General features: G+C 37.4%; 1 protein-coding gene across 7 annotated transcripts in view; it reads left to right on the top strand.

Annotated features, from left to right (window-relative positions):
- Positions 1 to 21,132, top strand: part of LOC120775659 — a 137,403-nt gene that overhangs the window by 104,552 nt on the left and 11,719 nt on the right. For 5 of the 7 annotated variants that reach the window (XM_040105921.1, XM_040105927.1, XM_040105924.1 and 2 more), the window contains 2 exons: positions 16,554 to 17,273; positions 18,266 to 19,381. In XM_040105921.1, coding sequence (XP_039961855.1) covers positions 16,804 to 17,273; positions 18,266 to 18,449 — 654 coding nt within the window. In that variant the 5' untranslated portion in view covers positions 16,554 to 16,803 and the 3' untranslated portion in view covers positions 18,450 to 19,381. Of the gene's footprint in view, positions 1 to 13,054; positions 13,168 to 16,553; positions 17,274 to 18,265; positions 19,386 to 21,132 lie in introns of those variants that run through there. The other 2 variants (XM_040105926.1, XM_040105923.1) reach the window with 2 other exon arrangements.

Genomic DNA, 21,132 nt, shown 5'->3' with positions numbered 1-21,132 from the left:
AAAAGTTTTATTTTATTCTATGTATATCGAAGGCTTATATTTATTTATTTATTTATAAAAAAAAGGAGCACTGGCTGCCATGACCTTCGGCTCGCTGGTGGATCTAAGGCTAGATGACTAAAATTAAGTTCTATTGTCCACGCTTTATATATTTAAAATCTACATAAAATCTATATACATGCTTAAGTAAAACAAAAACAAAGTTCTTATCTAAGCTGGGTAGGATGTCATATTAAATGTTTTAGACCGCATTTATCCAGGTATTTTGAAATTTTTGTAACGTTCTCGAGAGACGTAATTTTCAAAAGTGTTGTAGGTGTTTCGTTATCGAAGATAGTCCTCCTAGTTGCTGTGAAATGGTGGCATTCGTCGAGCAGGTGATGGACTGTTAGTGAAGCCCATGGGCAATGTTGGCAGTAAGGCGGACTGGACCGGTTGAATAAGTACGAATGTGTGGCTATTGTGTGCCCTAAACGTAGGCGGACAAATGATTTAACATATTATATATATTTGAAAATATTCTCCGAAAGCTTGAAATTGATCCGGCAAATAGCTTCGGAGATTCAACCGTAGATATTTTTGAGAATGGTCACGACCAAATATTTTCAATCAACATAACAGCAGATGTATCTTTCTAAAGTGCACTCAGCTCCAGACGCATCGTCAGCGATTTCGGTGGAATTGAAATGTTGTCCGAAAGTGTGTTGTTGCTCTTGTTCTTTTGTTGTTGGCTACTATGGTGTGTTAACTTGTACAACCTCACTAGCAGTAGCATCATGCTATTTTCATATTAAATTTGTTTAGTTGTCTGTTCACAGCGGGATCGTTGAAAATTGTAATTATATTAGGCTTTAAGAAAGTGACCTTAACCCAATTTCCATCAGGATGTGAACGAACAGGAATTCCCCTGTCTTAATGCATTTGGGCGCTAGCTCAATGGGCCTCACGAAAGCCTGTTTGTCCAGAAATGAACGGAAAAAATCCCCTGAACTGCAAGTCTTTAGCAAGGATCACGTCGTCACAATGAGAGTTGTCCTAACTGGACACTGTCCCGAAAGCACTAAAATAATGCAGTGAGGTAGATGAGATGAAAACATCTAGATGCGAACCAGGCGAATTGGTTGGGATATTAGCTATATAAATGCATGGCAGGCTCTGGGCGTTTTGTTGTTATGCGACGGTCGTTTTGATCCACATCCAGAAGTTCTGGGCATCACAACGGAGAGACGTCACTAGCTGCCCAAGTTGGATTCTTCAGCCTATTTACCTAACCCAGGTTTGGCAAAAAATTGGTCAAATAAATTTAGTAGACGATATTGGTACCGACTGAAAGGTATTTAAGGCATTTTTCATTTGCATAAAAGACTTCACCAGGGCTGAATACTAAAAACGGAAAATATCGATATTAAATAAGGTGTCACCAAACCGTTTTTTTCAGGAGGCTTTCAACTACCCAAAGAATGATAAATTTTATTGAAAAACGTCTACATCGAAGAGTGTATAAATAACACTGTAATATGTACTTAATAGTTACTCCTGCTCGTACTGAAGTTAATTATATATGTACAGATAATTTGCAATTGTACGAGTTGTGTTTTACTGCTTAAAACAGTGTACTCTCAGATAAGTATATTTTAATAAATTTTTGTATTATCCACATAAATACAGAGTAATAATATAAGAAAACATATATTTGACACATTTATATACGCACATTGATTTACATTAGTTTAAATGCCACTTGTGTGGTGAATGCATAATTTATATACAACTTTATTGTGTTGTTGATCAATTTAAATTTAATCTGTGAAATTAGTCATGCAATTTATTTAGCCATCGATTATGAAATTATGCAAATTGTGCATTTTTTTTGTTCTGACATGTTGAGTACATTTGTTACATTACAATGATTGTACACATAAATAATTGGTTTTGTGTGTTAAATTGAATTAAGTACTGAAAGAATGGAATTAAAATTAAATTGATGAAGAATTAACTATTCATTATGTGAATGAAATAGTTACGTTTGCATTCAAATAAAACTATGGTTGAGCCTAAAATGTACAATAAATACACAATGTTTGCAGATTTCCAATAAAAGATATAACTTTAACTTTCAGTCTAAAAATTAGTTATCTTTTTGTTATAAGATATCCAGCAGCTCTGAAAAGCAGATCTACTTAGTACTACTTTTTATTATTATTGTTTTTGTTTGAACCAATAGCACTTAATAATAGTAGTAGAAGTACTACTCTGAAGTCGGATGCTTAAATCGCTAAAAGTCATGGCTCTTTGAAATCCCTGGAAACTATTTAGATCAGTAAGTCGTCATAGTTCACTCTTTGAAGCGTCTTCATAACTGCAAGAGATTAGAGTATAGAGAGTAGATGTCTGACGACGCACCTATGCATTTAGCAGGTTCATTATGAATCCGCCGGGACTAAAATCCACTCACTCTATTATGACCTCTCTGAACCAACCCGTGCAACTGATGAAATTCATCAATAAGCTAAGTTTTATCTTTTTGTCTGTGCAATCTCTGAAACATCATCAAGAAACCCTCGTTCGATAGTTGCAATTATTTTCTTATATCTCGCCTTGCATTCGCATAGAAGATGTTTTATAATCTCATCTTTGTCACCTCTTAACTGCTTCTACAATAGTTCTCAGTATGCTAAGAAAATTCGTGGTATTGGGTAGAAACCTCAACTTAATAACTAAGTATCTTTCTCTAATTATGTGGGACTGATAGAAGCATTCCCTCAGTGTAAGAGCTGATTTCGCTGCCAGCTGCTTACAGAACATGTCTGCTGGCAGTAAGTGTAAAATGACGCTAAATGCTTGACTTTGGCGTTGTGCTATGAGCTTCACTGATGCATATACCACCTGCTGCTTGTATGCTTTCCATACCCTTTACCACATATTCCTTTACCATATTGGCCACCATACAACTACAACGAATGTCATAATCGTCCTTACAACTGCTGTGTGAGCAAATGAGCAATTGGAGGCGTTAGTCCCCATTTAGGCTCCACCATCCCTATACAGGTATAAAGTGCTGTATCTACTTTCTTTACCAGTCCAAGTAGCTTGCCTTATCTCCTATTGTTAACCTGATACCATTCATTAATTGTAGTTCTAGTGAACAATACTAAAAGCGGAGCCATTCAGTCGGATTAGCTTGAGTCAGAAGTAATCGATTTAGCAAACTTTTTTTGGATTCAGAATCTTTTTTTCATACACGAGGGCTTAACCTAACTTTAAGGGGCTTAGAATCACTATAGGCTTCTTCCTTCTCGGGACTCAGCCTTTATATATTTTAAATCGAAGTCTTGATTTTACCAAATTGAAGGTTTACGAAGTTGACTGCTTTTATGATAGAATGTAACACACTTAATAATATTATTAAAAAAAATAGTTATGTGTTAGGTTAGAAACTTGTTGCGAAACTAGATACTTCCGTGGTTATCTGCACTACGCATTGCTGCAATATTCACTTTTTTGCTCACCTTCAATCAAAGCGGAAATACACAAAAAAATTGTCTAATCAGTTAAAAATAAATATATTTTATCGTCATAATAAAACAAAAACAGCACAATAATAATTTATCACCATCTTCTTATCACCCAATTCACTCATAAGAAAGAAACGTTTGTCTTCAAGTGATTGTGCAATTATTCCAAAAGCGTTGATGCAAGAAAACAGCAATCTCTATAAGAAGCCTATACTCAAAGTTCTTGCTTGCCGCCTTTACACTCTCTGAACTGGCCTTTGTAATTGGAGTTGGCAGCCAATAAAAAACAATTAACGTCGATGAGGCTTTCATAAAGGTTCTCATTTAATTTTAGCACAGCCCATCATACCTGAAGAGCGACTCGTCCACTCGTCCTCACCACTGGCCGAGGCGTAAATAGATATGTATCTACACGTTTACTCAAAAGACTTCGAACCAGCTTCGAGCTAAGTGCTTCGAGCAACTGAGGTCCTTTTATTCATCGAACAATGCCAACGGTGGAGGGGGAGAGATAATGCCGGAGATACCTTGAAAGCGCCAGCCAAATACGTGAGCATGAAAACGCGGCAAAAACTACACGTTGGCAGCGAATGTAATTAATTTTATTCCTATCTTATAAATGCAATAAACAAACAGTCGCCGGAGATGACAGCCAACAATGGCGCGGTGGTGCTTCTGGCGCTGGCGGTTGGTGACGGTGCAGCAGGATGTGACAGCTGCAGTCATTGGTAAATTGGCAATGGCAGGTGCGCGATAACCCGCTTTGTGGTGGCAATGATGAGCGACATAAATGAAAAGTAATGAACTTATTTATTTTCACACACATATAGGCTCTTGACTGGCTGTGTGCGGCTGTTTATATATATGTGTGTGTAGCAATGCCCTAGTGACAGATTGTCGACTAAGGAAATCGAGTAAATGGATATGTTGGCAACTTCTGGGAAATAATTTGCATAAAATGGCTGATTTCATAATAAAAACAGAAAAAGGTGTTAATGTAAGGAATGAAATTAAGTTGTGAACACGCCACTGAAAAGAGCGTATACCAATAAATCATGATTTCTTTAAAGGACCTAATAGTAAACGATGTAAATTTTAGTAATAAGTTAGACAAGTGCTTAGTATTATCACTATGTTTCTTAGAGGACTGCGAACTCAAAGCCTGTATAACGGCTTTACTATCGGAGTACCCACTCCCTGAAAAAAGCCACACTTCGGAGAGATGCATCTGCTGCTGTCTTGATTGATAATATTTGGGGGTAACTATTTACAAAAATATCCTCGGAAACTATTTGCTGGATCAACTTCAAGCTTTCGGAGAATATTTTCAAATATGTGATCATTCTATCTTTTCGTCTTCGTCTTTGCAAATAGATGTCGTTACAGTCGTATACCTCCAGTGCTACGAATCACATTGTGTCATACCATATACTTGTACTGTTGGAAAGGTGAGATTTTAAGCTTCATTTAACCGAAAAAATTAAATTCGGGGAAGTTGAAAAAAAGTTAGAGCTGTTAAAAAATAAGTGAAAATAATGAAGAAATTCGCTATATTTTGAATTTTTTGTATAAAAAAGGGAAGAATGTCACAAAAGTCACCAATGAAATTTGGGAAGCCTACGGTTGTTGTCAATGGTTCGCTCGCTTCCGTTCTGGAAATTTCGATGTGAAAGATGCACCTCGCTCTGGTCGATCTATCGTACAAAAAGTCGATGAAATTATGGAAAAGATTGACCAGGACCGTCGCATAAGCAGGAACTTAACATTCATCATCAAACGGCTTTGAACCATTTAAAAAAGGCTGGCTACAAAAAGATGTTCGATATTTGGGTACCACATGAATGGTCTGTGAAAAATTTAATAGACCGAATTAACACATCTGCGATTCTTTGCTGAAACGAAATGAAATCGAATCATTTCTGAAGCGAATGGTAACAGGTGACGAAAAGTGGATCAAATACAACAATAATGTGCGAAAAAGATCATAGTCCAAGCGTGGTGAAGCTCAAAAAACGGTCGCAAAGCCAGAATTGACGACTCGAAAGGTTATGCTGAGTGTTTGCTGGGATTCGAAAGGAATCAGCCAGTATGAGCTGCTCCAGCCACTTCCAACGATAGATTCTACATTTTACTGTCAAAAACTGATAAGATTGAAGCAAGCAATCGAAAAAAATGGCCGGAACTGATCAACAGAAAGGACCTCGTATTACATCAGGACAACGCTAGTCCATCACATCTTTGATGACTCGGCAAAAACTGGGGAACTTGGCTTAGCAGTTTTGATGCATCCACCATATAGCCCTGACTTCGCACCATCGGACTGTCATTTCTATCGGTCAATGCAGAACTCTCTTAATGGAGTAAAGTTGGCTTCGGGAGAAGTCTGTGAAAATTACTTGTCGCAATTTTTCGCCGAGAATTCAGAAAAGTTTTACACTGATGGAATAATGTCTCTAGCGGAAAAATAGCAAAAAGTGGTCGACCAAAAGGTACATATTTGGTTCGTTAAAGTTCTTTATAAATATAAAAAAAAAAATAAGTTGAAGTTTTATTAGAAATACGCAAAGTCTCTTTTGAGTACTCAATATTACTGTGTTATTTAAAGGTCTTTCTTCATTTAAATTTATTATTTTCTGAGTAGTTGAAAGACTGTTTTATAAAGCCGTAAATCATATCCTGTTGCTGTTTTCCTAAGAGATACTATTGCTTAGCTCTCCTCTGAAGCCACTTTTTAAGTCCGGTGCTCCTTTTACCTTCTTACCTTCCCAATTTAGCAATGCCGAAGTAATATTCCAAATAAAAGCTTCGTGTGACATTTAGAGACTAGTGTTAGCTTAACTTAATAAATTTTATTAAGTTCATTTTTCTAGGCAAATACGATGCTGACTTAATCCATGGCACCGGCACTCAAATAGTCAATGCTTTTCCGCCTGCAATATTTGAAATTATGCAATATTAAATACTAATATATTGCTATAGAAATTTATTTGCTCGCAGATAACCTTCACAATTGAAATTATTAATGAGTTTGCAACTTTAGGAAGTTAGGCGAAATGTCTCATCTGCGCGATAAATATTTTGCATCCGTCAAGGCAACGACATTTCCTCCACCGTTCTTAATGAAGCCAGCCGCCCCATTTGGCGCTCGTGATCGCAATCCTCCCCTCCACCTTTTCTGAATTATCCCAAATAGCTTAAATTTACAACACACAAATTCCCCAGCTGCGAAGATGAGCGAAACGTTTTTATTGGTGATTCGGTTGTAAAGATTTTCGCTCGTCGCTTGGCAATCGGCGGATGGCGTTGAAATTAAGCGTAATAATGGGAAAAGTAATTAAACTGACTGCTGATAATGTGGCGTAATTTCGTGCGAAGCAATGAAATAAATGAGTTAAGTATTAATTTGACTTGGCTGCTGCTCTGTGCTGCCAGTGTGAATGCGAGCAGGCGGAAATGATAAATGTGTGCCTGAGTAAAGGCTACGAAATCGTCTGCGTTTGCCGATAACAGCTCGATAAGGTGCTCAAACAAAAAGTTTGAATAGATATAAATAATTAATTTGCTGTCAAGTTAACTAGCATTAGCTGAGAATGAATTTGCCGGAGCTTACACTAAATGAAATGCCAACAATTTTATTTAGAAATTTTTGTTGACCTAAATTGGAAATGTGATTGTGACGCATATGAAGCGATGAAAGGATAACGAAGGTTATTGCAAAGCTTTATGTGTATTGTGACAAATACAAAATGCAAATATATCTTGTGGATCAGAAGTTGAAGGCGCAGCATATGGAAGCTTAAAGGAAAAGGGGTCACAACAAAAAGGCGCATTTTGTTTACAATTGGACATGTCCAGTTGAATAACAATCGTAAAAGTTCTAATTGGATTAGGCCACCACAAGCAAATACGCAGATAAAGCAGAAAAAAGTGGACGGCACATGTATTTCGTAGCCGCAAACCTTTTTTCTACACCTGTGTGTGCATGTTTGTGCATTACGGGTGTCCTAATTTGAATTGAAGACTTAGACAAGTTTTTTGAAATTAATTCTACTTTTAAAAAGACCGATATGTTGGAATTATGGATTTCTCGGATCTATACTAAAAAGTTAAAATTAAATAAGTATTATCTTCAAAAATATTCTAAAATTTCGAAATGGTATCTTAGCTGGCTCTGACGAACGCAATTAAGCCGAGCATAATGTATTTTGTTGCAGTACAGACTAGAACTGAAAACTATCACTACCAATGATCTAACTTTGGTTTTGCGTTACTCACATTATAAATACAAACCTTAAAGAGGCGATTAAATTGCACTCACAAGTTACTGATCACGAAGCCATTCACTGATGTCCTAAGTGCTTTCAACGTAAATTCTCTGATCGTACAAATCGAACTAATCTCAGAGGATCTACCTTTATCTAATGTTGAACTTATTCCCATTTTAATGAATATGAAATATCTGACGTGGATAAAAAAATCAATAATTGTGCATGCTATTCTAAAGCTCCTAGTATTATTCTCAATTCCGAGAACGGTGGTAATTTAAATCATGTAACGAGTAATTTAAAATAACCAAGAAATCTATACATACTGTTACCATTGTGTCGCCATAGAGCCAGTAGTAAAAGCTTTTCCTTCACAGGTGCATTTCTTTTAGTAACTATGTTTACATTTTGTATGGAAGCTATATGCTATAGCAATCCGATCTGAACAATTTTTTTGGAGATTAGATAACAATATTACCTTAAGCAGTAATCCATGTCAAATTTCGTGAAGATACCACGTCAAATGCGAAAGTTTTCCATGCAAGCCCTTTATTCCGATCATTCAGTTTGTATGGCAACTATATGCTATAGTAATCGTATAGTACGCCGGTCTGAACAATTTCTTCGTATATTCCATTATTATCTTAGAAAATAATCTATACCAATTTTCGTGAAGATACATTGTCAAATGTGAAAGTTTTACATACAAGAACTTGATTCCGATCGTTGCCGATATCGGCAGTTCCGACAAATGAGCAGTTTTTTGAAGAGAAAATGACGTTGGCAAAATTTCAAAACGATATCTTAAAGACTGAGGGACTAGTTCGTATATATACAGACGGACAGACAGACAGACGGACATGGCTAAATCGACTCAGCTCAACATACTGATCATTTATATATATACTTTATAGGGTCTCCGACGCTTAATTTTGGATGTTACAAACTTCGTGACAAACTAAATATACCCTGTTCAGGGTATAAAAATGTATTTTTCTGAGTTGGTAGGACTGTCTTTAATTATTATGTCAAAAATAAACGGGATTTGTCAACCAGTTTGTTTCCAGCAGCTGCTGGAAGTCGGTACTCCTCAGTGCGTCGAAGAAAGATGTTGTCTCAAAATTTGCATTTCTGATCAAATTTGTGTGAGCAATCGCTGCGAATGTTGGAAAAGGCTTACGGTAATTCCGGCCGAGAGATCGTTGCAGACATGCCTCGTTTTGGACGGCCCTCGACATCTTCAACTGATGAAAATATTAAAAAGTGAAGAATTTGGTGTTTGAAAATCGTCAGACAGGTGTTAGAGAGATGGTAAGAGAGCTCGACAGCTCTCGTGAGTCAATTCGAAGAATTTAGTGGATATTTTGGGTATAAAACGCGTTCTTGTTTGACTCGTTCCGATAAACCTGAATTTTTTCAAAAATAATACCGTAAAAAGGTCTCTTTGAACATGCTTGATCGTACAAATTCCGATACCGACATGGGTTTGACATGCGAACAAGTAAAAAATCATCGGAATGGAACCCTTTTTAAGTCGTTCGAAGATATACATAAAACCAAATTCGCTGAAGGAGCTGAAGGCCATCCCAAAAAGTGCTTATGAAAAATGTATAACATCTGATGGGGATTACTTTGAAAGAGGCAAAATAAATATTGACGAATAATTAAATATTTTACGATTTACTTACAATTGCCGAGTACTCTTTTGTCACATTGTACATCAAGTATTTTTCAGAAACTGAATAATTACCCTACTACGTATACAAAATGAGAAGAACATAAAAATAGTTTCATATAACTGAAAGAGAAAACAAATATTTCGTAAATGAAATTTCTTCCGAATTCTCTCCCGAGTTAGTATATAGGAGCTTTTCAGGGTATGAAGGAAACGTAAATGACTCTATAATGTATATAAATATGTTATACATATATAAGTGGTCAGTGTGACTAACTGAAACGATTTTGTGATATCCCGACCCCTAATTGAACTGACTAAAATCAAGATAAAGATTTTCAAAAAAAGCTCCTTTTCCATTATTAAGCAATACTTGAAGGTTTTATAAAATTTTTCGCTTTGAATACCAATCAATTGTCGGTTGCGTTTTCAGATTTAGTTTCACATATAATTTCTATAAGTAATATAGCTGTGAAAGTTACTATTATTTCTTGTTCGAGTATTGTTAGAGCTTACAATAAATTAGAGTGATAGAAATTTTCAGACATTAATAATTTCTGGAAGTATATGTACATATGTATGATTTATACTGGCTGTAGACTGCTTGAGTAAGAAACTAAAATATATAGTCTTTCAGATGTCAGCGTATAATTTATAAGACTTCACCACTCTTTTAATTTTAGTATAAACAAGTAGTCAACGTCAATTACAACAATTTATATTGCGCTTTTTACGTTCTCTTCATTCGTTGCTTCTGTTTTCTTGTCGTACATCTGTACATTCAATTTAAGTTTATTGCCAACTTTTTTATTATTTTTTATTTGCGCTGTCGGCCACAGTTGTTTAATTGTACGCACAAGTCTGCCAGTCTGTCTGCCCCGTTTTATCTGTTCATCTGTTAGACATTTGACCGGTCGCATGTCCTTCGATTGCTCAACTGGTGGGGAAAGCCAGTCGTCGGTATAAAAGCTTAGACATTTTTTCAGCAACAATATTCATTCATTGGTGTCGAGGTACATTTTTGCATGTTTTGTTAAACCTTTTCACATCAGTATGCCCTTTATGTTTTCAAATCAGAGAGTGTTCATTTGAATATGCACCCATACATACAAACACACATAGAACAAAACATAACATTTAAGAAAGACTGATAGTTTGCCAGATTATACTTTGCCTTTGATTCAATCGCTTTTTTTTCTACTTTTCCATCTGTCGCCACATTAGCGCCCTTTCAGGCAGTGAGTCAGTAACACACTGATTACTGAAAAGGTCCATAATGTTGCACCCATTAAGCGGCAGATATGAATTAAAGTATACATATACTAAGGGGCATTCTAATTTGCATTTTATGCATAGTTAACAAACTGGAAGATATAAAAAGGTAGACTTTTCATTTGCATTTTTGAAGACCCACGCTCAACGGATTAAATTTTGATTTAAAAGGGTTTTATCTTCAAAGGGGTGCTAGAGTAAAGTTGATGTGGTATACTGTTATACTAGCGACGAATATTTTAATGATATCACACCAATGATCGGGTTTAACAAATTTACGAATACTTTGCTATAAAGAAGAATTATATTCAGTCATGTCATAAATTCTGTTAAAAAGTTTACAATGCATACCACGAGGACAAATTCGAAAAAAGTGCCGTTATTTTGTATTATACCATATGTGCAATGTTTACTCGTATATAATAAACTGTTTATTAACGATAGCGTGAGGAGATAAAGCAAGTCGTATTGCGATTTGAAAAAGCGCAAATGAAATCTATGAGCTTCTCAAAAAACCTAATACTTTCAGAGAAGGAAATACTCTGCTCACTCGCCGCTTTATTGATCGATATTCTTGAAATTTGTTCTTCAAACGTCTACAATCGATAAAAAAAAGAATAGTTGTAATCCTCGGGTATTTCGAACCAATTCAACCATAACAAGTAAGAAAGCGCTAAGTTCGCGCAACTTGCAAGGATTAAAGCCAGGATAATACCTTCAGCTACATAAGTTAGTTGTATGTGGTGCAAGGCGAGTTTTCATACGATTTTAAGGGGTTACATGGGTTTCCTCGGGTAAAATACAGCCTTTCTCCAACAATTTTTTTCTCACAAAAAAATTAAATATTTATTCGAATTTTTTATTGTTACAAACATACACTATTAGCAAAGAAAGTATGAAATTAAAAAAAAAAATTATACTCGGGCATTGTGACGCCATTACCAGTAACCCCTCGGAAAAAGATGCACCCGCAGTGGAAGGATAACTCCTTACACGATCAACTAAAGTGAAAAAAATTCGTGTTTTAGTAAAAACCTTAACTTAGAACGTGGACGAAGGAAAAAAACTGAAAATTGAATTTTTGGGAGACATTTTTACAAAAAGATTAAAATTTCAGAGAAAGTTTCGTGAAATTTTTTTCAAGTAGTATAAAGACTGCGCACTTATCCTAACTAGCCTCGAGCGCAAAAGTTCACAATACCGTATGTCCGAAACTGTTACTCAGATCACCTTTTTATGATTTAGGTCACCTTTCTACAGGTGTTGTAGAATTTAATAACATAATAAAAAAAAATTTTAATGCAACCTCTTAAGTCACCCAGAGGTTTGAAAATCTTTACATTATATATATGGGGGTTAAGGGAAGTATTGACCCGATTCAACCCATTTATAGCACATACACGTACTGCTATCAGGAAAGGATTCTCTCCTTAATTCAATTTTATGCCTCACATATTTACCGATGTTTTCGGTATAACGTCGACTATAGGCCCGGGGGTCCACTTATTCGGTACATAGGTGATTGAACAGTTGTGGTTTCATTTAGAGAATTTTTGATCATAAAGTGGCATACATAATTGGCATTATTCGTGCAAAGTTTTATCCCGTTATATTAATTGCTTATTGTTATGGCAAGAAGCCGTAGTTGTAGTCCGATTTAACTCATATTCACAATGATACATAGAGATATCAGTAGAATGTCATATACCGAATTGCGGTCGGGCTGGTCTCAAGATATATATTTTCAGCCAAAAGGGGGCGGTGCTACCCCCATTGTTCAATTTTGACCCTGACTCTATTAAAGCCCTATCATACTATCTTGATGTTAAAATTTAATGTTTCTGGCGTATTCAGGAGGCATCGTCCCGATTCCACTTATCAACTTCTTTTAAATCAAATTTAAATTATCGATTGTACAGCTGACAGCTCACCTCCTCACGTTATTCTGACAATTTATATGTAACTCGTTATCTGTCTAGATTAGTTTAAGGTGTTGCAAACAACCGTTAGGTAATCAAAACTTGCTAGAATAAAAACTTATATGGCAGTCATCGTGAGGAAATATCAATTTGTTATTTGTGAATCAAGAACATGTTAATTTCTCATGTTAGTAAAAACCGTAAATTCCATTTAACTAAATTACTAAACCGATTTCGATGAAAAGTACTCACAGTGATAGGATACAAACCGATTTATATACTCGCAAAAGTTTCTCATATTTTATATCAATTTCAATTTAAAAACACTTTCACTGTAGTTTTCGTAATTACTACCCGTCAATTCAAATTGTAAAAACCAAATGACGTCTATGAAAAAAAAATTGTCAGTAAAAAAATTAATAGATTTAAATAAATACATACTTTCGAAGGTATAGAGCAAGTCAATTAGCAACGGATATTTGCAATAACTATATCAAGCCTCGAATATTCTGAGCAACGAGGTAAGGGATCAAAAATTACGCGCTTTAGTATTTGTGTGTTTATGATTTTCTACTAAACTCAAACCAACTGCTTTCTCTATGTTTTTTTTTGCATTTAAACACGAATAAAAATGTATTTACATACACACACATAGCTATGTGCATACACAAAGTGAGACTTCGTAAATTGCAATAAGTGTCAAGTTTCTTGAAGAAAGTGCTTTTGTTCGCGCGTCAGTTGAAGAAGTGTTGGCAGCAATTCACTGCTCACAGTGCAGCTTTTAGGAGAATGAAATAATAATAAAAAGAACAGCACCATAGCTGCCACTTTTTATACAACGTAGTAATAAACTACCAAGAAGGCAGGCGGAAAGAAGACAATCGCCGGCACGTGATAAGATGCGCCTACCACGAGTATACAGTTAGGTGCATACGTATGTGTGTTTGTTTGCATATAATAAGATGTCAGTGCTGATATTAAAACTGACAAGAAGTGGCCTAGTAGTCTAGCAAGAAGGTTAACATTATTGGCTCTTAAATTTAGGAAAGCTTAGAGTTAAGTTACCAAATTATCAAACCGACTGCAAAATAAAAGTTTCATGAAAATTAAGAATCGTCTTAAGCTTTGTTCACAGTATACTAATCAAACTGAATTTAGTAAATTTTTGTGAAAAATATGGCCCAAAACTATTTGGAGGAGTGCTTCCTTGATGAAATAAACATCTGAGCCCGTTACTCTTACGTAGAGCTGACTGTTTCAAGCACGGAGCTCCTTTCAGTCTTCAAACACCCATAGTTTTTTTATACCCTGATAATGGAAAGAAACTTCCGAGATCCTATAAATTATGTACATATATAAAATACAGTATGAATAAATAAAAATATATACGGAAAAACGTATATAGCTAAAGCGATTGAAGAGCTGAGTCTCATCTGTATACTCGAACTAGTTCCTTAGTTTCTAAAATATTTATCTAAAATTGCGGACCTTCTTTTTCTCACCAAAACCTTTTTATTTGTCGTAATCGCCAATATCGGGCCTCTATGGCATAAAGCTGACATACAAACTGACCGATCAAAATTTTCACAGAATTTGGTACGAGTTATTGTTTAAGGCAACAGTACAGTCTCCGAAATTGTTTCGATCTCACCATAATATATAGCTCTTATGCAAGTTAATCCACTAAAACTAGGTCTTTACTATTTGGCAAAATATTTTAAGGAAATTTAGCATAGATTATTATCCATGGCATCGTTACAATCTTTAAACTTATTGTTCAATTCGGACCACTATTACATAAAGCTGCCATTTACTCTGACCCTTGGCGAATGTGAGGAAGCGACTGCAGGTAGCCGTAGGCAAAATACGAGGCATTTCGTGGAGTGATTGAGCCACTTATGGAGCCGCTGTATGGTGGGAAGCAGCCACGATTGTCTCGCGGTCCCAAAAATTCCTCTTAACACAGCGTTATATGATGCTTGCCTGTGTGTCGCAACGTCTCGACGGTTCTGTTAGGTGTACTCCCTCTTGATCTGATTTTCATACAGCGTGCTGTTGCATTCAGGTTAAGAAGAGGCTTGAGTGTGTCATTGCTGCGGAATGACTGGATTTCCGATGATGATGTAGATGGAGAGGGTGAGATATCTTGAGAGTAGGAAGGTGTAGGTGCGTTAGGACAATAGTCCTAACGGTCGAGTAACTTATGGGTACATTCGGGACGTTGGGTTTGTTGAGGTTAATCCAGACTTCAGATTTTGTCTGAGGCTGGGTTTTCAGCTTACCAGGCATGGGCCTCTGAATTCATTTTTGCATCAAAAGCACCTATCTGATAGGTCGAGCTATTTTTGTGGGGCGGATATAGAGGACTGGGTGCATGTAATTGAGGAATGCCTGCTGAACTCGGGGGATCTATACCCTTAAGGATCTGGGTAGAATGGGGATTAGCTGGAATCATGGACGTCTAGATGTTAGCGGTGTGAGCTCCACTGGTCGGAATGCCGAACAGTTAGGATTGTTTGCGCGTGATTTGTTTAGGCAGCGAAGGCGTTTAACTGAGAATTAGGGTTAGCTTCTTGTGTGAATGTGAATGTGAACCCCTGTTCACCAGCCCAGAGCAGTATGGAAGCTCAACTGGTCATAGCTTCGGCTACGAGGTCTGACCAGAGAGTTAATTCCGATACCACGGGGAGCAGGAGCCCTGAGAGATTATGCGGACTGGCACCTCAGGATGTATCGTGGTGGTTGCGATTAAAACCCGATTATGGGAAGAACTGACACTTAGTTAGTTGAATGTGGAGTCTCATTGCAAACGGATGGCGGATCCAAAGTACGGCTGAGGTTTTAGATGGTCATCGAACCCTATCAAGGTGGTTATTGTGTCCATTCCCCATCGTCAATTGGGCGCTGATCAACGCATTGATTTGATCCGCTGTGCTTTTGAGCGCGTGGGGTAAGACTGTATTCAGTCGTTAAACACATCGGACGTTGATCGACCAAACGCAAGTCCCTATATTGACAACTTTTGGTTTTGGCAAATTGTCTTTATGAAAATTTGCTTGGATTACTATTCAAAGCAACAGTATAATCTCTGAAGAAATCAACTGAGGCGGTGAATAATAATAATTTTAACAAAATCAGAACAGTCGAAAGTAAAGTCTCGAGATGCTTTCAACTCACTGCAGAGTAGATTAATCTATTGCATATTAATAGCCTTCACGAGCTCATTGCTGTATCTTCTTTAAAGTCAGATATTTAGTATAAATTTCGAAAGACTTCAATATTGGTACTTTCTTTATTTTCTTTTTATTTTCTACTGCCTACAAGACATCTTTGTATTTCTCTATGCTCTTAATGAGAGTAATACATATATGTACATACAAAGCAAAAAAATTTCGTTTGAAACAAAGTTGTTATGCTTTTCTCATTTTATGGTAGAACAGTCGGAAGAGCGACGTACCAAACAATTAATGGCAATTTGTTGAGTTCCTGTAACGCGGCAAATAGGAAATGCTGACGAAAACGGAGACAGCTTACGTAAACTAATTAGCGCAGGAATGGCACTTAAATGAAGGGCGTAATCTATTTTACGGAAGCAATTAATTTTCGACAGCAAAAGATGTTTTGTTTTGGTGGTTTCGAAGTATTTCTTCAGTTCTGTAGTGGCGAAAATATTCTGTCTTTTGCAAAATAAAAGGATTTAAGGAGACATTTAGTGTTATAAAGGAAATTCTTTTTTGTCCTGGTAATTTGTCCCAGTTAACCGTGCAAAAGAGAGATCAAGTGTATTTATAAATATATATTTATCTACTTTAAGGTATTTTTTCATTCCATAATACTATAATATGTTTATATGTATGTATGTTTACCAACACATTCACTTATCAATTGCGAATTTACCTAATTTCAGTTAAGAGCAAACTAGACAACAAAGACGCCAACTAATCGACAGCTCTCAAAACTGAGAATAGGAGCTTTCCACAAACGTTTCGCCCTCCCGTAAGCGACGCATACGCTCGCGTACGCAAACCAGTTTAATCATTGCTGCCCTTAACACCGCCACCATTTCCACCATCAGCACCATTGAGCACCCGGCAGCGTCGGCCTCCGCCTCCACTTCCGCCTCCACCTCTGCTGCCGCTGTAATTCCAAACGCTGCAATGCGTCGCTCCTCATTTACGCCCGTCTTCAGTTTGAGCACTCAAGAGCCGCTCATTGTTGTTGAAGAGACAAATACCGTCGAGGATGGTGGGGAGGCGGAAGGCGCAGCCGGTGGTGTTGATACCGCAGGTGGCACACGCAAGTCCACAAGCGACGATTCTGAGCCCGACTCGCCCGTCAATCCGTATTTGTTATGCCCATTTCCGGACATGCAACAGCGACGCAAACATTCTTTGCCATCACTGCAAATCACCGAGGGTATAACAGCCAGTCAGGTGCGTCGTTTGTCGGAGGTGGGCGGTGAGAATGGTGGACTTAGTCCGAAAGAAGTGGAGTTTCTGGCAACATTGTCGCAGAAAGCAAATCCCGCCGCGGGTGGCCGTCGACATTCGGTTGTTACAATTTCTGCCGTACCACCGACATTGTTTGGACGCAATCGACGGGAGTCGCTAACAGGCATGCCGCTTGGGTGAGTACAAAAAGCAAGTGTAGTGCAATTAATCGCCGGTTGACTTATACGGGAATTAATTGCATAGTTGTTGTGGTACACCAAATATTGAATATTTAAGGCACTTATTTCGTTCGGCAAGAAACTTAAGCTAAGTTCCGTATTAGGTACCTCCAGACTCGATGAAGATCGTAAAGGTTTTAGCGAATGACTGAGGCTTATGACATATCTCATTTAAAACGAGGACTTTACCAATGGAAAGTGTTTTCATATTTCCCTTGATTTCAGCCAACCTGTTCTTCTTCTTTACTAGCGTAGACACCGCTTACAGCCGAGTTAAAACAGCGCGCCAGTCGCTCTTCCTTTTCGCTATTTGGCGCCAACTGGAGATTCCAAGTGTAGCCAGGCCTTCTCCACCTGGTCTTTCCAACAGAGTGGAGGTCTTCCTCTACTTTCCCCGGCGAGTACTGCGTCGTATACTCTCAGAGCTGGGAAGTTTTCATCAATGCGGACGACATGACCTAGCCACCCTAGACGCTGTCTCTTAATTTGCTGAACTATGTCAATGTCGGCGTATGTCTCGTACAGCTCATCATTTCATCGGCTGCGGTATTAGCCATTGCCAATGCGCAAAGGACCATAAATCTTCCGCAGAATCTTTCTCTTGAAAACTCGTAAAGCCGACTTATCAAATATGATCGTCCATGCCTCTGTATCATATAGCAGGCCGGTATGATGAGTGCCTTGTAGAATTTGGTTCAACAGACTTTACTTTAATTCAAATTGAAGTCCAGTTTTTCGGCAACTCAACAGAAAGAAGTGATAAAGATTAAATTGTAGTCTTCTGTAAGGTTTAGGTTTGTGAGTAACCTTAAGCAGTCTTCTGAAGCATTTTCGATTATTCCACTTTTATATTTAATATTGAGATTGGAACCCACAAATATTGCTATTATCTTATTTGCCAGTTTTTGTACTATTATTATTCGTAACGCTCTCCCTCTCTCTTTCCATAGCGGTGGCAGCCGACGTGGCAGTATTATTCAAGGACCACCACTCACCGATCATCGAGGCAGTATCCACAATTTACAACTGGACATCATGGATGGCATTGTGCAGACACGAAAACGTGCCGGCAGCGGTGTGTGGACGGCACCAGTACTGCAAGAGACCGAGAATAATGTGCCAGTGCAAACATAAATTATAACAACGTCCCCCTACCCCACCAATCGGCCCACGACCATTATACTCAAAACTAATAACATCATCGACATCAATGGCGGCAGCAGTAACAACAAGAGCAACAAGCAAGATGAGAAAAATGTTAGTCAAATTAGCAGCAAGACAATTAAGCAGAAGTGCAGCGGCAATGGCAAAAAGCAAAAAACAGTAACGGGCAGTTTGGAGGGTACAACAGCTGAAACAACAACAGCAGCGACAACGGCAACTGGTGGTAATGGATCATCAACATCATGGCACAGCAATTTAGTTTCACGTTTTGGCGCATTGCTCTGCTGGCAATCGCTGGACTGTTGAACCGGCGACGAGGCGTGGCTTGAGTGACTCCAACAGTGCAACAGCGAGATTGTAGCGCACATTGTGTGTGTGGCACGTATGGTGGCTGTGCCTATGGTCGGTTTAGAAGTCAACCGAGCAGCAGTGGCCAACCGGAAATGTCAACAGTGCACAGCGTGTGTCAACAATACGGTCTAGCTCAATTTGGTAGCAAAATGTGGAAGCAATCATCAACATTTCCGTATTCCCAAATGGTTGCGAGGCCACATACACGAAAGTCACAAGTCCATCGATTTGCTAGTTATTTGTGTCAGTACATATGTGTTTAATGGCAACAACATTGACGCTGTGCAGGGCACAAATTTGCCAAAGGTCAGCCGAAGGGGGACGTTGGGAAGAAAAAGAAATTACTTTATATTTTCAGTTTACTCGATTTCTATTGTTTGCGAAGTCAAGAGTGGTGTATAAGCAGTGCTTGAATTATTATTGGAGTATTATCATATATTCAGGGAGAGTACTAAGACGTTATGGAGAGCAACGGGTGCATAAGCCAGCGAATAATTTACAACCTCAATACAACTAAAACTTTTCAATGGCTTGAAAAAACAACAAATAATGTGAGTAAGTAAATATTGCTTGACGCCAAAACAAAAATTATTACAAAACTAAAACACGCCTGTGTGAAATTAATTCTAATAAAAATTTTTATATAATTTAAATATTAAAACAAGAAAAAACGTTAACTTCGGTTGCACCGAAGCTAATATATCCTTCACAGGTGCATTTCTTTTAGTAACTATGTGTTCAGTTTATATGGAAGCTATATGCTATAGTAATCCGATCTGGAAAATTTTTTTGGAGATTACATTGTTGGCTTAGAAAATAATCTATACCAAATTTCGTGAAAATATCTTGTCAAATGCAAAAGTTTTCCATACAAGACCTTTTTTCCGATCGTTCAGTTTGTATGGCAGCTATATGACATAGTTAACCGATCTAAACAATTTTTTCGGAGATCACATTATAGCTTTAGAAATAATCTATACCAAATTTCGTGAATATATCTTGTCAAATGTGAAAGTTTTCCATACAAGAACTTGATTCCGATGGTTCAGTTTATATGGCAGCTATATGTTATAGTAGTACGATATCGGCAGTTCCAACAAATGAGCAGCTTCTTGAAGAGAAAATGACGTTGGCAAAATTTCAAAACGATATCTTAAAAACTGAGGGACTAGTTCGTATATATATGTATACAGACAGACGGACAGGACATGGCTAAATCGACTCAGGTGAACATACTGATCGTTTATATATGTATATACTTTATTATAAAAATGCATTTGGAGAGCATATAATTCTTCCTTTTAAGCAAAAAATGGTAAGACTTTGTACATAATATTAAAATTCTTAATTTATTCTCAAAAATCTATGTCGTCTCCCTCAAAGTAATCTCACTTGGCTTCAATACAATACACCGGTGCCAACGGTTTTTCCAATCCCTAAAACAGTTATTAAAGTCAATTTCCCGAATAGCTTTCAATGCGCGTAGCGATACACGTTTAATGTCTTCAATTGACCCAAAACGGTTTCCACGGAGCGGTGGTTTGAGTTTGCTTAACAGCCAAAAGTCACACGGAGATAAGTCAGGCGAATGCTGTAGTTGCGGCACAATATTGGTGGAAAATTTAGCAAAAAACTCACAAAGAATCAATGCAGAATGAGATGGTGCATTATCGTGGTTCAAAAACCACGAGTTGTTGGCCCATAATTCCGGTTTCTTTTTACGAATAGCTTCGCGCAAACGAGGCATAACAATCAATATTCCTTGCTGACAGTTTAGCCGGTCGGAAGAAATTCAGAGTGCACCACACCTCGATAACCGAGGAAAACAGTCAACATAACCTTGATTTTTGAAAATTATCTTTCAAAATGGTTTTCACTGAACCTTCCGATATTACAACGATACCAGTAAGATCTCTGATTGTTGATCGTTGATTGATGATTCTCGAGCACTAATTCCTTTATTTTAATGACTTTTTGGCCATTAGTTGATGTTGATGGCCATCTTGGGCATGGTTCGAAGTCAACGCGTTTTCGATCCTCTTTGAATAATTTGTACCAATCAAAAACAAAAAATTATCACCGAAGGTCTTTTCTAACATTCTGACCTTTTCCGCACCAGAATCTTAATTCCACAAAAAAAATTTAATCGAACTTCATTGTTGAATAATTTCACTCATCGTCAAAATCGCCGAATACACTTTATGTACTTCAAAAAGTCAAGGGTATACTAATCAATAATGATTAGTTTGATGTGAAATTTGGTACAGATGTCACTGGCAGTTATGCCAACCTAGAAAAAATA

This window comes from Bactrocera tryoni, chromosome 4, assembly GCF_016617805.1.
Source record: "Bactrocera tryoni isolate S06 chromosome 4, CSIRO_BtryS06_freeze2, whole genome shotgun sequence".
In the NCBI taxonomy this organism is placed as follows: domain Eukaryota; kingdom Metazoa; phylum Arthropoda; class Insecta; order Diptera; family Tephritidae; genus Bactrocera; species Bactrocera tryoni.
Note: the sequence above shows the minus strand (reverse complement) of the source record. Positions and strands in the feature narration are given on the sequence as shown.